General features: G+C 44.9%; 3 protein-coding genes across 3 annotated transcripts; 2 read left to right on the top strand and 1 right to left on the bottom strand.

Annotated features, from left to right (window-relative positions):
• Positions 1-1,712: 1,712 nt before the first annotated feature.
• Positions 1,713-10,534, bottom strand: kbtbd2 (kelch repeat and BTB (POZ) domain containing 2). The gene is given in 5 exon segments (XM_018679252.2): positions 1,713-4,241; positions 4,243-5,499; positions 5,601-5,766; positions 7,960-8,571; positions 10,310-10,534. Coding segments are annotated over 4 exon segments (1,899 nt in total). The 5' UTR covers positions 8,133-8,571; positions 10,310-10,534; the 3' UTR covers positions 1,713-3,938.
• Positions 10,535-11,008: 474 nt separating this feature from the next.
• Positions 11,009-14,105, top strand: buc (bucky ball). The gene is given in 8 exon segments (XM_018679253.2): positions 11,009-11,211; positions 11,327-11,479; positions 11,565-12,958; positions 12,960-13,020; positions 13,092-13,193; positions 13,526-13,615; positions 13,690-13,759; positions 13,864-14,105. Coding segments are annotated over 7 exon segments (1,839 nt in total). The 5' UTR covers positions 11,009-11,204; the 3' UTR covers positions 13,722-13,759; positions 13,864-14,105.
• Positions 14,106-15,180: 1,075 nt separating this feature from the next.
• Positions 15,181-18,612, top strand: LOC108885075 (uncharacterized). Its single transcript, XM_018679254.2, has 5 exons — positions 15,181-15,307; positions 15,384-15,659; positions 15,862-17,959; positions 18,061-18,180; positions 18,442-18,612. The coding sequence occupies exons 3-5, from the start codon at positions 16,372-16,374 to the stop codon at positions 18,468-18,470; spliced, it is 1,737 nt and encodes a 578-aa protein (XP_018534770.1). The 5' UTR covers positions 15,181-15,307; positions 15,384-15,659; positions 15,862-16,371; the 3' UTR covers positions 18,471-18,612.
• Positions 18,613-19,013: the final 401 nt, after the last annotated feature.

The following is a 19,013-nucleotide window of genomic DNA, read 5'->3' as shown; positions in this document are numbered from 1 at the left end:
GATTTATATACTGACTTTAATTAAGTCTGATTAATAATTTTCCATTTTCAAGACTATTTTCTTGACTGTCAATTCTGTGGTTATGCTAAAGTGATAGGTCAATTATTAACTAACAATTTTGATGACAGAATAATCATTTACGTCCTTAAAATAGTTCCAGGGTATCAATTAAGAGTTTTTTTTCTGTTTAATGGCATTGTAAACTGAATATCTTTGGGTTCTGGACTGTTTCAAGATCTCACCATAGGCTGTGAGAACTCAGTGGCGGGCTGTACCTGAGTTGCCCACCTGTTATACACAGAAACGCAGTATAACAGAACTTCATCACAGACAGACATGTCCTGTAGCCAAAATAAGTGCTCTTACTAAAGCAATGCAATAAAAACACAATTCAATATATTTCCAAACACTGTGGCGCCATACACATCATCTCCAGCAGAAGCATAACCATCAACTAATAAAACAATAAAAATTTAAACAATAAAATATAGGTAAAATGCATTTTACTCACCGAAAAAGCTGATTATTTGTAGACAAAAAAAACTGCCGAGCGGATATCCTCAGCCTTGAAGCGAATTAAAACCAGACTCCATGGATGGAAAATCACTTATTGTTGAAACTGAGACGCGCAGATAACCTCTACAACAGAGTCACTGAGCTCTTCCTCCTCCTTCAGCCACTGTGGGTTGAAAAAACAACTATTAAACCTATACAAATATGTTTTTAGCTTGCGCTAGTAGCTATAGCCGCGGTTTGCTAGCTCTAACCAGTACACTCTCTGACCATCCAATCAAATCACGTGACAATGCCGACGTCACGGTAAGCCAGCTGTCCCGGATCTCACCAACTCGAACTCTGATTGGCTAAAGAATCCACAAGGCAACAGTTTCATCACCGTTTATTTTAAATTACCGTGATCTGCACTGTTGCTTCTGTAGGCGTCATTGCAGATTTCTGTTACCTTGGCAACACGGTGCTGAAATCTGATTGGATAAAAGCCCAAGCATAAACAGACTGTATTTAAAGCAGCGCAACCAAGAGGAAAGCTACGAGATAAAGAGAGTAGACTATTGGGAACAATTTAAAAAGTATAGTATTAATGGAAAAAACATATAAAAATATAATTCAGTGATTGTGACAGTGCTTAGGCCAGCAGAGAAGGCCCACAGTAGATTAATCAATAATGGCAATATTTGTCGCATAGTAATATAGCAGATTATTTTTCCCAATTTAAATCACAGTATATGACATTATCTTTTGCTTATGTTGTTAAACAACACGGTGGCATTGTACACCTTTTTTTGATAATTAATGGTTACAAATATAAATTCTGTTGCTAGTAACATACCCAAATTTAAATTTGGTCATTTAACATCATCTTACAAATAACTTCATTGACCCTTTTAACCAAATTAATTAATGTTGTCTTAAATCTACAACCTCTTGAAGCCTTTGAAGGGCTGGGAAATGTCTGAAAAAATTCATTATTGCCAGTATGCCAGCAGATATTCTGTAACAAAATAACTTTTTCCCAACAACTGGATTCAGAGAAATATGTGCATTTTTTCCTACAAAACTAATGTTAAATAAAAGAAGACCACCATTTTGATTTATATGTTTTAAGGTTCAAAATCAATGTTTTGGCCGTTAAACAAAAAGTTTAACCAATATTAAAAAAAAAAAACGGACAAATAAACGAAACAGGGAGCCAGTTTCAGGAACGTTTTTGGTATTGTTTTTTAATAAATTAACGTTCATTCAAAATACAGTGCCAAAGGAATATGATGCAGCCAAACATGCTAGTAAGGGTTTGTCATGAAGCACCTGTGCTCATGTTTTTTTTCTCTTTTAAACCCCGCCCACTCCCCCTCCCTCTCCCCCCTCCACTGCTACTGCTAGTGGTTGCCGGGACGATTTCCATAGCAACAGCCCTGGGCCAGCCCTCTCCTCTCACAACCAATCAGCAGCAAGAATCCTCAATATTCACTCAGAAACAAAAACAAATTAAATCTGATAGGAAAATGGATATCTACCCACAATCACACTACAGTAATGTCTGATATTAAATTAAAAAAGACACTAATACAAAATAGACCTGGTTATTTTCCCCACACTAGAACAGTTGTCTTTTAAACATATGAAAAATATATATTTTATTATATATATATTTCAGCAGCTTGGAAATTAAAAAAAAAAAAAAAATGCATGAGCCCGAAACCTGTTGGTACTGAGAGTGGAGTTTGTGTGTTTGCAGAGAGACCCTCGTGGAAAGAAAAACACAAGTACCATGATCATGTGACGATGGATAGAGGTGAGGTGTAAACTGCCGGCTGTGTGGAAGACCTGTGTGCAAACAGACTTGACAGACGGGCTGTGGAGGCGCTGTAGTCAGAGTCTGGGGTGGAGGAGAGGGGGCGAGGGAGGGGAGGTGACGGGCGACCGGACCTGCAGTCACCCTCCTTTTTTTTTAACCACCCTCTCCTCTCCGCCTCTCACTTGTTTCCCCATCAGCCCTCTCAACCCCACTCCGGAAAAAAATAAAAAAAACATGGCCCCTGTTCCTCTCATCTGCAGGGCCTCATGAGGAAACAGATGGATCCTGTTTTTAGGGAATACTCTAGCAAAAATCAACATTTTTGAGCATCAAATACCTGCAACTGTGGGCTGTAGTTGTGGGATTATAATAAATTCCTATGGAGACCTTGAAACAAGGCAACACAACACATCAGAACCAGGCAGGCTAGCAGAGCCTGAATTGACATCTTCAAATGACGTTTCGCTGATCCAAAACTCAAAAATATTTCATTTACAATTATGTAGGTCAAAGAAAATCAGCAGATCGTGATTTAATTGTTTTAAAAAACAATCATCAAAATTGCTGCTGATTTATTATCGTCTTCCTATCAATTCATTTCTAAAGTAAGAAAATGCCAAAAATTCTAGAATTAAATCACCACAAAGTCCAACTGACTGATGAGATTTTGTGGCCTTCAATGCCAAGAAAATAGGAGATTAAAGTTTCATTATTGACCTTAAAAAGCTGCAAACCTATCTTAACATGCATAAAAACTTCTCAACGCCATCCCTGCTGCATTATCAACTCATCAGGAAGTTCCAAACACTTGGGTTTCTTCACAAGAGCACCATAATATCTTCAGTGTCATGCTATCACATCGCTGTAGGACCAAAGCTTCACTGGAAGTAGCATATTAAACGAGTTATTGGCAAAATAATGATCGCTTGGAACGACACAGAGCAAAAAGAAAAGTAGATTATGCTGCAGGAGTGGTTTGAGAAGTTTCTGCAGATCAGTTTCACGCTTTTATTTTGTTAAAACTGCAAACCTTTCAGAGCCCACGTTAAAGCCAGAAAAAAGTGAACGTCTGATGCTCTAAATATAGATTTTCCACCGAGTATTCCTTTATCAGTGGTGAGAAAAGAGGGAAAAAAAGATAGAGGAGAGGGAGGGGAATAGAGGGAAGCCACAGTTGGAGGGGCAGGGGAGCTGGGCGTATTTTGGTACAGTTGCCATTGTCATTCCGAGAAGGTTTACCAGTTAAGTGCATCATCATCCTCATCATCACAAAATCAGTTTGACGTTTAGATTATCACATTGTAGAAACAGTATGACAGACTTGTAATAATATCTAACAGATGTCACAACTGACAAAATAAGAAGAGAGAAGAAAAAAAACAAAACAGAAATTTTCAGATTACTAGTATTTTTCAGGGGCATCTTTTTCGCTCAAAGCTTGCTGTTGTTTTAGGCCCGCATTGTGTAGCGTAACGCGAGCCTCCAAAGTCCCTCCCATAACACAGAAACCCTTTCATATCTCAGGAGATTTCATCCGCCGCCCACCCCCCATTCGTGTTCATCCCTCAGCGTTACAGGTTCCTGGTTCAGTCAGCGAGGTAGGGGGTGTGGGGGAGGTTAAGAGCTATACGTGAGGGAGGGTCACCAGCTCCCCGTCCACCTCGAACTCCTCGGCTCCGTCAGGGGAGAAGAGGTAGGTTGGGGGTTTCCAGGGGGACTCTTCCAGGCAGGAGGGGTACAGCTTCCCCACCGCGCACCGGAAGTCCTTCCCCAGATCCCAGAGTACGCGTTCGGACACGGGCTGCCGCAGGTACCAGCGGTCCAGCTCCACGTCGTACTGATAGATAGCGTACTTGGCGCGCTCGTTCATGTGGGTTTCGCGCATGAAAATGCACAGAGAGTTGAGCAGCACCACCGCCCGCACGCACTGGGTCCGAGTAGCGCTTGGCGGGGATGTTGGCGGCCAGGCGCCACTCATTCTTGTTGACGTCGTATATCTCCACGGTGACGGACGAGCCGTCGATGGTGCTCGTCGGCAGCCGGATGCCCGAGTTGCTGACCACATGGAGGCCGCCGATGTAGAAAATGAGGTCACCGAATGCAGCCGCGGAGGCAAAACACCGGCTGGTCTTGCGCATCGCCATCTCCACCCAGGTGTCGGCTCGGGGGAAGTAGCAGTACATCAGGTCGTGGGTCATGACGTAGATGCAGTCGTGCGCCACCACGGACGTGCTCCAGTTCCAGGCAAAGGGCAGCGGGCTCATCATGCTCCACTCGTCCTTCTCGCAGTCGTAGCGCTCCACTGTGCGCTTGTTCAGCTCCCCGCCAACGTTATCGCCCCCGATTGCATAGATGTAGCCCTCACAGTAGACCAGTGAGGGCTTGATTCGGGCACACAACATGGGGGTTTTGGGAACCCAGGCGTTCTGCTGGGCGTCAAACCAGAAGAAACTATCGACTGAGCGGAAGACTGCCTGTAGCTTGCCACTCTTGCCGTGGTTGGTGATAGAGTTTTTGAGAGGGATCTGCCCGCCAGCGATGAACACATCGTTGTCGGGTGTAACGAGGGTCCCCACCTTCTGCAGGTCTCCTGGGGGGTTGCTGAGCTTGTACACTTTCTCTGCCTGCGGACTGTAACACACTACTGTAGTCGGCAAGGACCCGGACATGACGTATCCCTCGCCTTGCGTTTCTGACATGGCCTCCATGAAAATCAGCATCTCCTCCTTTGTCATGCCTAACCGAGGCTTGAAGAACTTGGGCATGGACTTGTAGAGTCCCTGCACCACCACGGACTTGTCATTAGGTGGCAGACCCTGGAACCAGGCGCGCTGCGTCACCTCCGACAGGGCATCGATGCGGATCTGGCTGAGCACGGACGACAGGTGCTGCGAGCGCGCCTCCATGTTGTACTCCAACCACAGCATGGCCGCCTCGCGCACCGTCTCCTCCTTCTCCACGTTGAGGTTGTCGCTGCTCAGGACGTCTATCAACAGCTCGTGGGAGAGCTGAAGGAAGGCCTCCTGTCGGTACACCATAGGGAACTTGTGCTCCACCATGCGCTTGGCGCTCTGCTTCAGCTCGCTGCAGCTGAACAGGTCTCCGATGCTCAGCATGCGGACGCAGTTCTCTGCATTTATCTTCTTCACCAGGTAGTCTCTGCACTGCAGCAAGACGTCCTCCACCTGGGCAGGACAAAAGACAGAGGAGAAATCACAATCAGAACAGTTTTTAGGTTGCAGCTGTCGACAATAATGGTGTATTCCAGTTGTGCGACTGCACTGACCTGTAGGAAGCAGGCGGTCTCGTAGAGCGGCTCCACAGTGCTGTCATTGATGGCCAGGTTGCCCGTGTAGGCGTAGGTGATGATGATCTGCAAAGTGGCCGGGTCCACGTTCCTCAAGTGGACATGGGTCTGTTTGCTCTCGCTGAGGCCGCTCATGAACATCGCCCTGCAGGAGCAACACAGTACGTATTTAACAGGAGTGAGAAGCAAGAGATATGTGACTTTTATGTCAATTACTTTGACTGTATTTGGCAAACACAAACCATTTTGCAAGTGGAACCAGATCCATGGAAACTACATATTTCAGAGCAACAGACAACAGCTGATAAAGGTCAGTGGTGCAAAGTTAGTGACAAACAAAGCTATTCATTTCTCTCTTTCTCAGCCTGTAACACAATAAACCCAGCACATTAGAGCAGATACAAGCCTCAATGATGAAGCACAAGACAAAAAAGTGAAGTGGTTTCTCTGAATTAAAAGACTTAATTTGTTATTTCTGACTTGTTCCATCATATCTGCAAATATTTAGGTTTCCCAGTCGATTATTTGTGAGTCTTTCTTCATAATAAACCCATAAGACTGGACAAGCTTTTACTCTATATTCTGGTTGATGACTGTTTTAGTATCCCCAAACGTTTTTCTTTTAAATAAACAGAGCCTCCTAATGATAGCTGGCCACCTGCCAAAGTGGCTGGAAAAACAGACAGACAAGCCACCGACCGGAGCCAGTCTACCTGTAATTGGCTGCTGCTGGAGTTAATTTCCCACTGTCGTCATGTCATTTGAAAGCCACATGGTATCTTTTCATTTTAAGAGAGACTAGAGCAGCATGTAGGTAAATATTGTTTTATTACGGATTAATCAGTTGATTTTTTCCTTCTACACAGTTGTGAAAATGCCCAAGTTTGAGTGGAAAGCCCAAAGATATTTAAGATTTAAGGAACAGAAACAGTGAATTCTTAGCATTTTTACTCAATAATTGAAGCTACTGCCAGTTACCCTGTAACTTAACTTATATTTTCCTGGTCTTTATTGTTTAATTGGATTGCAAAGTGAATATATCAGAGTTATGGGCTGTTGGTAAGAGAGAAAACAATTAATTCAGACAGAAATCAGCAGATGAACTGATAAAAACAATTGTAAAAACAATCAATTTGCTTGCTGAAGATGTTGCATTTGTGTATTTCTTAAGATTCTGACTTTCTCCAGATGTTAAATCGTAAATATAATAGACAAATTAATCGATAATCAATGATGACAGTAGCTGTCAGTTGCAGCTCCAATCTTTCATAATATTGTGTCTGCACAACGGCTCCACCCTCCTGAACAAGAGTTTTTTTATTTTTTGAGGGGTGTGTTGATCACAGCAGGGGCTAAACCTGCCAGGCTGTATTACGCAACTCTGCAGTTATACCCCTGTACCCCCACCCTCCTCGTTTTCCTCTCTTTCTCCCCCCCTTTTCTTTCTCTCCATCTCTCACCAAGACCTACGTGACCAGACTTTCCCCTACTGCACCCTCCCCCTCTCCCCATTTTCTCTGAGAAGAGAAGAGGTGGAGAGCAGACAGACGGAGAAAGGAGGAAGGGGTTAGCAGTTGTAGAGGAAGCGCCGCGACACCTCTGAACCCTGGAGGGGGAAATGCTTTGCATGTTCACACCAGATAACAAGTGCGTGGGAAACAGAGGGGAAGATGGGGGGGAGAGAGGGAGAGGTGGGGTGTGAGGGAGGCATTAAGTTGTTGGAACCTCTTCTTGGAATGCATGTGTGAGTGTGCAGGGAGGGGGTGAGGCAGACAGGGAGGTAGACAGCATGTTCAAATGCTGCATGAGCTCCTGTCATGTACAGATGGACTCTTCCCAGCGCTTCTGTCACATTCACTGCAGTGCACACACACTACATTATGCAATGTTGTGCGTACGAATGAGGCCCCCACCCCGACAGCCTTGAGGGATACGTCTGTGGTACTACAAGTTAGAGATTGCTTCATTTGTTCCGTGTAGAAATATATCAAGAGGCGGAATAACTGTGAGTCCCCCCTTGCTTTTAAGGAAAAACCATCCCCTCGTTTTCCATTCTCTCCATGTATAGAGTGGGTAATGCTTGCTCTACAGTGTGGTGCATTATTTATTGTAACTGTAGGAGGTAGGCTCTTTATAATGACATCTTACCTACACCCCCACCCGTCAAAGCCAGAGGGGAGTAATTGCTGTCTTTAAGCACAAAAACCCATGTAGTGCATTATTTATTGAAACAGTAGGAGATATGCCAAACAAAGCGTGGTCACATGGAGGTCGTTAAAAACAGGAACACCCACCCGTGCCCTCGCCCCCCGGGCTGATAACTGTGTGGCGCACTCACCTGAAATAGGAGCTACACGTGGCCAGGACCATCTTGTGACACGGGAACTCCGTGTCCTCCACCAGCAGCACAACATCAGTCAGTAATTTCTGTTCGTAAAAGAACTTGAGCTGCTCCAGCAGGGAGACAGCGTAGTCCGTGTTGACCGGCCTGCGCTCACTGAGATCCGACATGGTTGCATCCCATGAATCGCGCCCCAGTTTTGAAAAGTCACACGGCCGGCAGAACCGGACTCAAGCCAACCAGGAGAAAAAAAGAAAAAATATATATATATATATTCTTAAAGAGGGTAAACGGAGGGACGGGGAGGGGGACAGCTCTCCAACACCTCTACTGGCCCAAGTAGTGGAAGTGTTCAACTCCGATGTGGGAAAAAATTCCGTCTACTGGAGATGAGCTGAAAGATGAGATGAGATGGGATCGTTGCAGGGTTGTGGCAACTGAGTGTAACCGCCCAGAGGAGTCCAGAGAAAGGGTTTTTTTTTGGGTGAGGATGGGGCAGTTTCCCCTCGTGGGTCTATCTGCGGTCTAAGGTCATGCAGTGAGGCACTGGGGACCGGAGGTAGAGAGAAAGCACGACGCCTGTCGCAACACTGCTACATCAGTGCTTGTCTGAAAAACACAGAAGAAAAACAAAAACAAACAATGAGTCTAGAATCCATGGAAACTAGCAGCACAGGCTCTTTTATTTGGGATGACAGCCCAGCAAACACCCTGAAAATCTTATTTTATATGAAATCTGCACTTTGAACAAACTGCCTCCCCTTGCACGTCACCTGCTGACATCTCTCCCTCCGTCCTCCCTTCACCTCAAGCTTCCAGAAACTGCAGCGACAGACAGACAGAAGCTAACAGGAGCATCTGAGTGGAAGGACTAAAATCACCCAACTACTGGCCCTCTATAGAACAAAACAACATCTGAATTAAACTGACTCATGAGGGTGGCTCATAAAGATAATTCATCCATATTCAGAAGCAAAAATAATCTTGGTCCCATCATTTTAGACTTGAGATGCTTTGGAGAAAATGAGGCCCAGACCTTTCTATCTACCATGATGGTACTATATGATATACTATTGTCATTTTCCCCTTTTTATGTATTCATATTTCTTTTTTCTTACTCTTTATTTGGTCTATTCATCTATTTATTCTGATTATTTGTAGTTAAAGTGAAAAGATAATGCTCTCCAAATTCATGAAGATAAAATCTAATCTTTATAAAGAGCCCTGCAGCACAGTCTGTCAGATATTAATAGGCCAATAGTAAAACATAATACTACGTTTCAATGGCGCAGACAAAAACACAGCTAAGCTCCACTGCTCACACCCTATCTATAATACTACTACTAATGCCAACCGCAACAGCTTATTTCTATGAGGCCACGTGGAGTTTATGTGTGGAAATCACCTGAATAAATAGTAAATAAATATCAACTTCTCATCTAATTATCTATCAAATTCAGGGTTGTGCGTCAGTGTATTATACAAATACCTCCGCACCACACTGACTCAGATGTGCTCGATGCTTTAAACGCACCTTGACTTTCAGGATATCTTTATTTAGCGCTGGTCAAGATCAGACACTGAGCTTAGTTTAGCATTTTTTAAAACACACGAGAACACACTTCCTGAATGAAAACGTTACGATTAGTTGACAGTTAGTTTCTTAGCTAAGCTACATGTTGAGATAACATGTTGTCCAGTCTCTGAGCAGTGAGGGATACAGTTTAACAATGTGTACAGGCTGTAGGTGAATGTTCACCTAATGCTTAATACACAGAGAGTCCTTTTAAGACGTTTTATCCCCAAAATCCTGCTAAGTAGCGGGTTATTCTGGGAGTAAAAGCTGACATTTGAAGAGTGTTTAACATGTTTTTTAGACTAGCTTGATGCTAGCTAGCTAGCTACATTAGCACGTCATCGTTACCCTACATGTCCAAAACAAACCCCGTCTAAAACGGACAGGCTAATGTTAGCTGACCCGACTGGTCATGATCTCTGTATTTGTGTCTCAAGACACTCGCTCGACAATGTGGCCACCCTTGTTTTTGATCGATACATCTGATCAGCTAGCCTCGATGTCATGTTATATCGCTAGCTAAAGTAGCGACAGCAAGTTAGCAACTTTAGCTTCCCTCCGCTGCACAGCTCCAGGGTCAGCTAACTTGGTAGCACGCCTGCTGGTGACCATAAGAAAGCCGGGCATCTGACATGATCAGCTACTTTGCAAAATTATTCCAGAAAGGACATGACAGCCTCAAACCAATGCAGCTCCCAAATTAGAGAGCGGTCATGCTGCTAGCACACACAGCTAAGCTAAAAAAGAGCTAAATAAACGGAAGCTAGCTACCTGAGAACTTCGGCAACCGAAATCCAAGCTCCTTTACAGTAACTGCGGGCAGACTCCACACGCTGAACCGTCGCCGTGGCTTTTCCCGTCAGCAGAAAGTGCCAAGTAAGCTCCCGAAGCCGAATTTAGACATTAAACAGTTGTGTACAAGCGCCGAGCAGCGGACAACCTTTCAGCGCATCATAAGCGCCTGAAAGAGCAGAGGCCAACTCAGGATACTGCGCATGCGCCCAAACTAAACGGTGTAACAGTGACCTCTGCTGGACAGACGGACATACAGCAGGACTGCAACCTTATGAAACCTTACGGAAACACGACTTTAAATTAAAATTTGTTATTATTATAAATAAGAACAAAACATTAAAGACACTGAGACCACTCTTTTATAAGTTATCGATCAGAAACTAACACTTGTTGAGTATTTTATAGGCACTAAAGCCCACTTTTGGGCTCTAGATAGTTAAAGTTATAAATAACTCTTCACCACCATTTATCCTGGCATTGTGGGCAAGAATTTGAAATGTATACCTTCACACCTCATACAGCTTAACAGTAAACAGTGTATTTGTTGATTTCACTTTTATTATTTGAGAGTTGCATAGGTGTTCCTTGCAAAAACCTCAATTTTATCCCGGTTAAACTACTCAAACTCAGTCCGTCCACTTGTAATTGAAGTCCCCGGTCCTGAGCAGAGCAGCAGGTGTTTCCTATTTGACTAATTAGCGGAGGTGTTTGGGCTTTTGTGAATGGGACGTCATGTGAACCTGAGAGGAGAAGCGTTACTTCTGTTTGTTTAATGAAAAATTGACTGTAAAAAAAAAACTTGGCCGTTGTTGTTGCTGTCATCCCTCTGTGGTGTTTTATTCTGACAGGTTGAGCAAGCAAGAACGCGAAAATGGACGGTAAAAGCTCCCATTTAATGTTTATTTTCCAGATTTAATTAAAACATTCTTATAACTATTAAAAAAACAATGCGTAGAAAGTTATATCTTTGTTTTTTGTGTCTGATACCTGCAGATGGAGGCAAACAGCCACACACATTTGGGAGTGGACAGCAGAGAACTCACCATCCCAGACCTTTTTTCTACGTCCAGCCACCATCTCAACCTTATTACCTGTACCAGCACTGGCAGCTGAACAACCCATACAGTCACTATGGTTTGCCTGGAGGTATCAGGCTGTTTAAACTTTATTTTTTGCTCTATTCATGCAGGATTAATCACCTGAAATCTTACATTTATGTTTGCTTCTCTAGGTTTTAACTTCAGTCGTCCCTGCATGCACCCTTACCAGTACATGCAGTATCCTGGCTTTGTTTTCCCACATGCTCCACTTTATCCGATGGATTACAGGCGAATGTTTGAACCTCGGTTCCACGCTCCCACCTGGACTGACATGCCTCGCCAGCAGCAACAGCAGCAGCAGCAGCCCCAACCCCAGGGGCAGCGTCGAGAAATGGCCTGCTCGGAGGCCCAAACAGACCCCAGCGATGCCATAACCAAGCTCATCGAATGCCTGGATAAAATCCGAGCCAGCGAGCTGCAGCAGGGCGCCGAGAAGGAGCTCGACTCTGGCGTCGCCTCCCAGTCCTCGGGGATGTTTTCTCCAGGTGAGGAGAAGAAGGGTGAAGAGCAGGGTCACGTTCTGCCTTTGGCGCCGGATGACAGTCGCCTGGAGTGCCCTGCTGTGACCTTCAGCGACTCCACGACAGCGGTGTACGACGGGGAGTCCAGCCAAAGAAGCCTGGACACCCTGAGCCCTCAGGGATGTTGGGCAGGAGCCTTGGAAGAGGAGCTGCCTCTCGATAGTTCCTCTGTTCACGAGGAGTGTCCTGAGCTCGAGCAGCCAGCAGGAGATGAGCACTTCCTCCCTCTGGAGAAAGAGGAGGTCACGGATATCCAGTCAGATATCTTCGCGACCGATGCAAGTGTTCCCAAATGTGGTGCTGAAGGGCTCCTGAAGTTGACACCCGAGGCTAAAAGCAGCGACAAATGCTCAAAGACAGAACATCAGACAGGATCTACTGATGAAGCCAAATCCAATCCGAGCTACCAGATCCTCAAGCTGCCGTTTGACAGCGTTTTAACACCTGGAGCTGCAGGAGCTGGCCGCCTCTCCTCCCCTGTTGCCCCCTACTACTACAACTACCTCTCCCTGCAGACCACCCATGAGCGGATGAGTGTCCTCAGCCCGTCTCTCGACGAGCTCTCCTCCAGAGACGAGATGTTCTCCACGGACCTGGACGACGTGGACCTCTTCCCAAAACAGGTCTACACGGGCAGGAGGCTCGCCGAGGTCGTCGGCGCGTCTCATCAAGCAGCCGAAGAAGCGGAAGAAGTGTGGCTGCCGGGTTCGAAGAGGTTCATGTGCGCCTGCTGTGGGAAAAACCTGGCAAAGGGCGCAGGTAGGAGCAAAGTCCACAGCTCAAAGGTGTACAGAGACGAAGCCGGAGACTCCGAGGAGGAAACCAGGTACGGAAGAGGGTGTGAGCAGCCGGTTAGAGTCGTCGTGAGGAAGCACTCTGCACCCAGAAAGCCTCATCCTGCCCCACCGAGACATCCAACAAAACCCTGGTATAAAAGAGGCCAGTACAAAGATCCAACAGATCCATTCGACCAGGACGAAGGTCATGACCTTTGCAAGCAGGAACCAGGGTGACGGTGAGGCCGGAGAGATGACGAGCAGCGAGCTGCAGTGCAGAACATGCCAGGGTAAGTCTCAGCTGCAGATTCCGTTTAAATCATGCCAGAAATACGCAATAAACGTGCAAACTCTTTGATAGACAGACTCTGCAGAGATGATCTGACCACTTCAGACCAAGGCAGGTGGGGAGACACCGACGTGATTCCCAGGAGGAGACAAGCAGGCCCTCTGCAACGACAAGGTTTGCTGATGTTGGATGATCATGAGCAGCATAACTTTGGTCTGAGTGCAGCTTCTAGCTCCATATTTATTCATTTACCCCTCTAGTTTTGGTGAAATGCTGAGGCACACCAACATCTGGAAACACATGAATATTTTCTGCACAAGTTGCACTGTGCACACATTTTAGTTTTGGATTTCTTGCTCTGCACCTAAAAATTAAAGTTGAGCTGCTACAGTTGGATGTAAAAAGTGGAGGAATTTGAATGTGATTCTTTTGTAAAAAAAAAAATCCCATCTGTAATTATTTTCACGAGCCCCTGAGGATCTGATCTACTTTTATGTATTTGACAGAGATGGGCGCTCAGAGGAAAGTGATGTACCACAGGCCAAGAGATGAGGACAATGATGACGACGAGCCGCCACCATTACACTGGGAGCGAGGTTAGTTTTTGTTTTTCTTCTGTTTGCTTTGACCCTGTAAACACATTTTTCTGAATCTGATTTTTCATTTTCAGGCTCTAGCATGAGAGGAGAACCAAGATGTTAACGTCCCTGGACTGACTTTTGAACAAAGTGTGTTGAACTGTAGGTAAAATTCCCAAAACAAAACGCTTTGCAGGGAGCTCATTATGTTTTTCCACATGACTGACAATTGATTTCACATAACGTTTCTTCCTCGCCTCCTTCAGGTCCCTAAAAAGGTGTAAATACTCCAGGAGAATGTGTTTGAGCACCAGGTGAAATGCACTGCACAGGAAGCCTCTTTGTGTTGGATAAAAGTTTAAAACAAAAAAAAAGAAAAATATTGTATAAAGTTTCTGCAGTGACACTGCCTTGCACTATTGATTGATGGATTTCACAGGCAAATGGGCTGAAAGGTTGTGTTGCAGATGACGGTGTGCCACTGTTTGGGGCCAGTCCAATAAAATATTGTCATTATTTAAGCTTTGTATGTAATTATTTTGAGTCTCTTTTACAGTGTTTAACCAGTGGACAATTACTTCACCCACCTTAGATTTACACTATGAGCATCTAAAGTTGATACAGCCTACCTATTATTTAAAATAGATATGGCAGCAGCAGGAAATGACTATTGATCTGCAGAGCCAGGTGCTAGGTCAGGTATTACTCAGGCTACCATCTATCAATGTCTAGCGTCTGCTTGAGCTGAAATTATTAGCTGAATAATGGATCATGTCCTTTAATGTCATTTTTCAAGCAGAAATGTCAAAAAATTTGCAGATTCCAGCCACTAAAATGTGTGAATTTGTTGCTTTCCTTTGTTTTACATTGCTGCAACAGACAAAACAAGACATTTAAAGATGTTATCTTGAATTATAATGAGCATTTTTCACTGTTTTTGTTTAACTGATAAATTGTGTAGCTTATAATCAGAAAATGATGTCAGCTTGATCAACAATTGGTTGCAGTGTGTAAAAAGTAGATTTTTACCAGTGCAATGAGTCACTCAGACCAGAATCCACACATTAAAAAAAACATCTTAAAACAGTAGTATTGATTTAAAATCACATCAAACTGGTCTCAGAGCGTGTTAATTCTTCGTGGATAGCACCATCTACAAACACAGCTCCAGGCAACCAAACAAGTTCTCTTCTAACCTCATAATTGGACCTTCAGGGGTCAAACCTGCATCTAAAGCAACATGTGTGGGTGTGTGTGCTTTGCATTTTAACTCTACTCATCTGCAAATGAAAAAGAAAAAGATCCTGGAGCTGAGATAGATGGGGAAAAGAAACAGGATGTACCACTCTGAGCCACAAGGTGTCTGTCTGTTTTTGTTAAAGCTGATCAGCTTCTCAATTTTCAAGTCACAGGAAGTTGATTCAAGACACTGATCTTGTTTTTTTTCCTTCTATCTCTGATCTATTGTGTGCCTTTCCTCAGGTGATTTGATGTGCCACAGTGGGAGGGAATCAGCAGGAAACAGTTTTCATTGGCTGTAAATGCAGATGATCACACTCTAATTGGATGATCGTCACCTGGGAGCAAAAATCCAGCCAATCTGTGGAGAATTTGACAAAAACCTGCATCTTGAGTCCACCCCCTTTTGATTTCCAATTTAACTTGTACTCAGAAAGCTGTGTTGGTTTGTTAGAGATAATCTTTTTGCATGTAGGTACACCTCTGCTGTTGAAATACACCAAAAGAACAAACAATCCTTCTAATCTGCTTTTTGTTTCTTTGTCAGACATGGAGGCAGCCACGTCTACTTTGCAACACCCCTACGGTGTCAGCCATCGGGGTCCAAACCCACCGCATGGAGCTCAACAGGCCCAGGGGCCCCATCAACCGGGTCCAGGACCTTCAGGAGCTACACGTCCTGAGGAACAGCAGCAGCAGCACCACAAACCTTTCTTCTTCATACAGCCTTCACAGACATACCTGCCCATGCAGAGTCTGCAGTGGCCTGTGCCCATGCCCATGCCTGTTTCCTACAACCTGTACTATGGCTACCCCAGTTTAGGTAAGCTGCTGTATAAGGCCATTTTATGTTGCATGTAGAGAGCAATAAATGTGGTAAATGTTTGGACCTTTTTGCCTACATTCTATCATAGTTTCTATATGTTTTTCTGAAACCAAATTTGGTTCACTCATTCATGTTTTTCTTAGTTTGAGCTGTAATCACTTTTAGCTGCTAGCATGGCTACTTTTTTCTGCTGTTGAAGGTTATGGGATGCCATTGATGCCCCACTATCAGCCCAATCCATACATGGACCCACCTGGCTTTGTTGTACCCCATACCCACCTCCATCTGATGGACTACAGGCGCATGCTGAACCCCCAGTATTACCAGACCATGGCCTACCACTCCCGCAGGTTCCGCTATCAACACAACAGCTCAGCCAGAGAAATGACGAGCTCTCAGGTTCAAACTGAGCCACTGAGGACCAGCACCCCAAGTTCCAGTGACACTGAGGTGTCCAGTGGCCTCCCACTCTGCAGCGGTGACACCCCAACCAGCCAATCACTCTCACCACCCTTGGCTGAGCAGAAGGCAGATCATTCTCTGGAGCTAAAGGACATGGCTCCTTCTTCCACGACCAGGACGCCACCAAACGGCAGCTTCCTTGATTCAGACTGAGGAGGTGAGGATTGAATGCCGCACCACACCAGTGGGAGTTCAGCTCCTGCACTCTCATGAGACTGCAGAAGTGTCCCACAGGTTTTCCCAAGACATGGTCCAGTGTAGCTCCATCCTCCAGGGCAGTGTGGTGCAGGACGACGGACTGTCCCTTCCTGCCGATCAGTCGGAGCAGGCACTCCAACCTTGTCCTGACATTCTGTTAGTTGGGACGCCGAGTGGTGGCGCTCTACAGGAGTCCAGGAATCAGATGGACCCTGTTGCAGAGGTCTCCAATGTGGGATCTCAAGTAGCAGCTTGTGGTGAAGTTGAGGAGATGAAGAGTGAGAAACACCTGAGTGTGACCTCCAAGAACTTTAATTTTAAGGTCGTTCACCTGCCTTTCGATTCTAAGTATCTGGACGAGTTGCGCAAGATGGAGTCCACAGTTTGGTCAGTGGAGGAAACCTTGATTCCCTCCCCTGAATCACTGATCCAAAATGGCTGCACAGACTCTCATGATGAAACGCTAGCTGCTCTCACTGAAGTGCCCTCGGCAGATGTACTGACAATGAACGAGGAGGAGGTTGTCCCCATGATCGAGATGCCTCCTCTGGCTGAGGACAAACTGAAGGACATGGCCCCTGCCGTGGAGGGTCCCATGCATGAGCTAGTGCCTGAAGCTGATATCTGCCCCATGATGGACATTACAGAGGAAGCTCCTATGACCAAGCTAACACACACAGCAGAGGTGGATCTTGCACATAATTTGCTGCTGTTGGATAATTCCCCTCTTAAGGGAGACAGAGAACATAGAAGAGAAGCAAACATCCAGGATCACCAGGATACTTCATTCGAATCGTTGCCTGCCTACCTCCCCTCAACCAGCTGGTTAGCTGACTTTGATAACGTCTACTATTGCAGCAAGATGCCACCAACTCCCAAGAAGCAGAAGAAACCTTTGAGCAGCTGTGGTTTAGATGTGCCAACTAGAAGAAGAAAACTAGACCTTGAGTACAAAGAACAACCTATTGTCCGCAAGCCAAAAGAGAGGTACAAACCCAAAGGTAAGGTGGATCGACGAAGCCTCTCTGACCACGAATGCTGCCTCAGCAGGAATTTCAATGAGAATGTATTTACCCCGTATGCATCCAAGAGGGAGCGCCTTTGCTCCAGATGTCTGGCAAAACGCAGAATCTGCATATCTGCCAATCCAGGCATTGATGGTAGGAGCTTGAAGAGGAAAGCTGTTCCTTTCCAGCAGTGGAATGACGCACTCTTACCGACATGCGAAGCCTGTAAATCTCACACCAAGAAACCCATGAGGAAAGGCTCCATTCCCGATGTTCGCGGTCTTCATCACGGACACGACACCGAGGGAGAATCCTCAGAGAACAGCTCGTGTCGCAGAGGCCCAAAATGGAGGGCGGCTGAAGATGCCAGGAAGCTCACGGACGTCAAGAGGCCACTCGCCTCCAAGCAGAACCTGGAGAGGTGTCCTGCAGCAATGTACCCAAAGGTGAGAGAGAAGAATTACGTCTGTAATGAGCTGCTGCATCAACCTGTTGCGTGGGAGGGGCTGCGCCACTGCCCCCATGGCAATGCCATCCGAGAGATGGACGAAAACTGCGCCGTGCCCGTTTCCCTTCAGGAACAATGGAGGAACATGGATCAGATGTACCTAACGCACAGGTGGCAAACTGGTAAGCAAGCTCTACACCCATAATAGCTGATATTGTACTTGACCTGGGTCTTTTGGGGCCCGGCCTTGGTAACTACTCTGTATTTCTTTATAATCACACAGGTTCTCATCCAACGGAGAAGTCATGGAAAACAGTGATGCCAAATCCCGACGTTGACGGCTCCAAGAATGAAGCCAGATCACAACAACACTTAAATAAACACAAGAAATCACAATCACAAGGTTAGATTTTTGACACCCCATTCTTCTGTACTAACTGAGGGGGGGGGGAAAGCAGAGGGGCCTTTGTATGCAGAATAAAGAGAAAAGTGCTCTTGCTGACATCTCTAGAAATAAAGAGAAGACAGGGAATGACATGTATTTTTATTAAATTGCCTCATTTTTCTGCACTCAGTGGTTCCCCTCCCTTTTCCCTGTGCCACAACATTCAAATATGCAAATTTAAATACTTCACTTTTTGTCTAATTTGTTTTCTCTCTGCAGGAACTCGTAGAAAAGACACAAGATGCTGATTTGCACAAGAGCACAATTCAACTAAGTGAAAAAAGCACTTTTTAACCATAAAATAAACACTTAATATTTCACTAAATAATTGTACAACAAATCACTATGTTCACTATTTATTAATATTTAAATAAACACTACTTGATTATAGCTTTTTGTATTTGTCTTTCTTTGCACCTGCAGCTCTGGTTTTGAAGTAAACTGCAGTTGTAGTACCTGTATTTGTCCACTAGATGGAAATGTTTGTATATAAGCTACAAAATCCATCAGATGATGAGATGTCAAACTCATGCTTTATTTTTTATTCACAATGATAAAAACACTTATAAATAATACATAAATGATAGAAAAACTTGATTATTAGATTTTGCATAAACTGAATTTAAATGGAAATGTTGCATTCAAAACTCCATTAAGAAAATAGAACATTTTAAAGGTAAGATAATGAATCCTCCTGCAGTCTGACAACTTATTTCCTCAGGTGGATGCTGCTATATCTCCCTTATAACCACTTTAACAAACCAATTTAGTCTCTGAAGAGAACATCTGGC

The sequence above is a fragment of the Lates calcarifer genome, linkage group LG24 (genome assembly GCF_001640805.2).
Source record: "Lates calcarifer isolate ASB-BC8 linkage group LG24, TLL_Latcal_v3, whole genome shotgun sequence".
Classification (NCBI taxonomy): Eukaryota; Metazoa; Chordata; class Actinopteri; family Centropomidae; genus Lates; species Lates calcarifer.
This window is presented reverse-complemented; position numbering and strand designations above follow the sequence as displayed.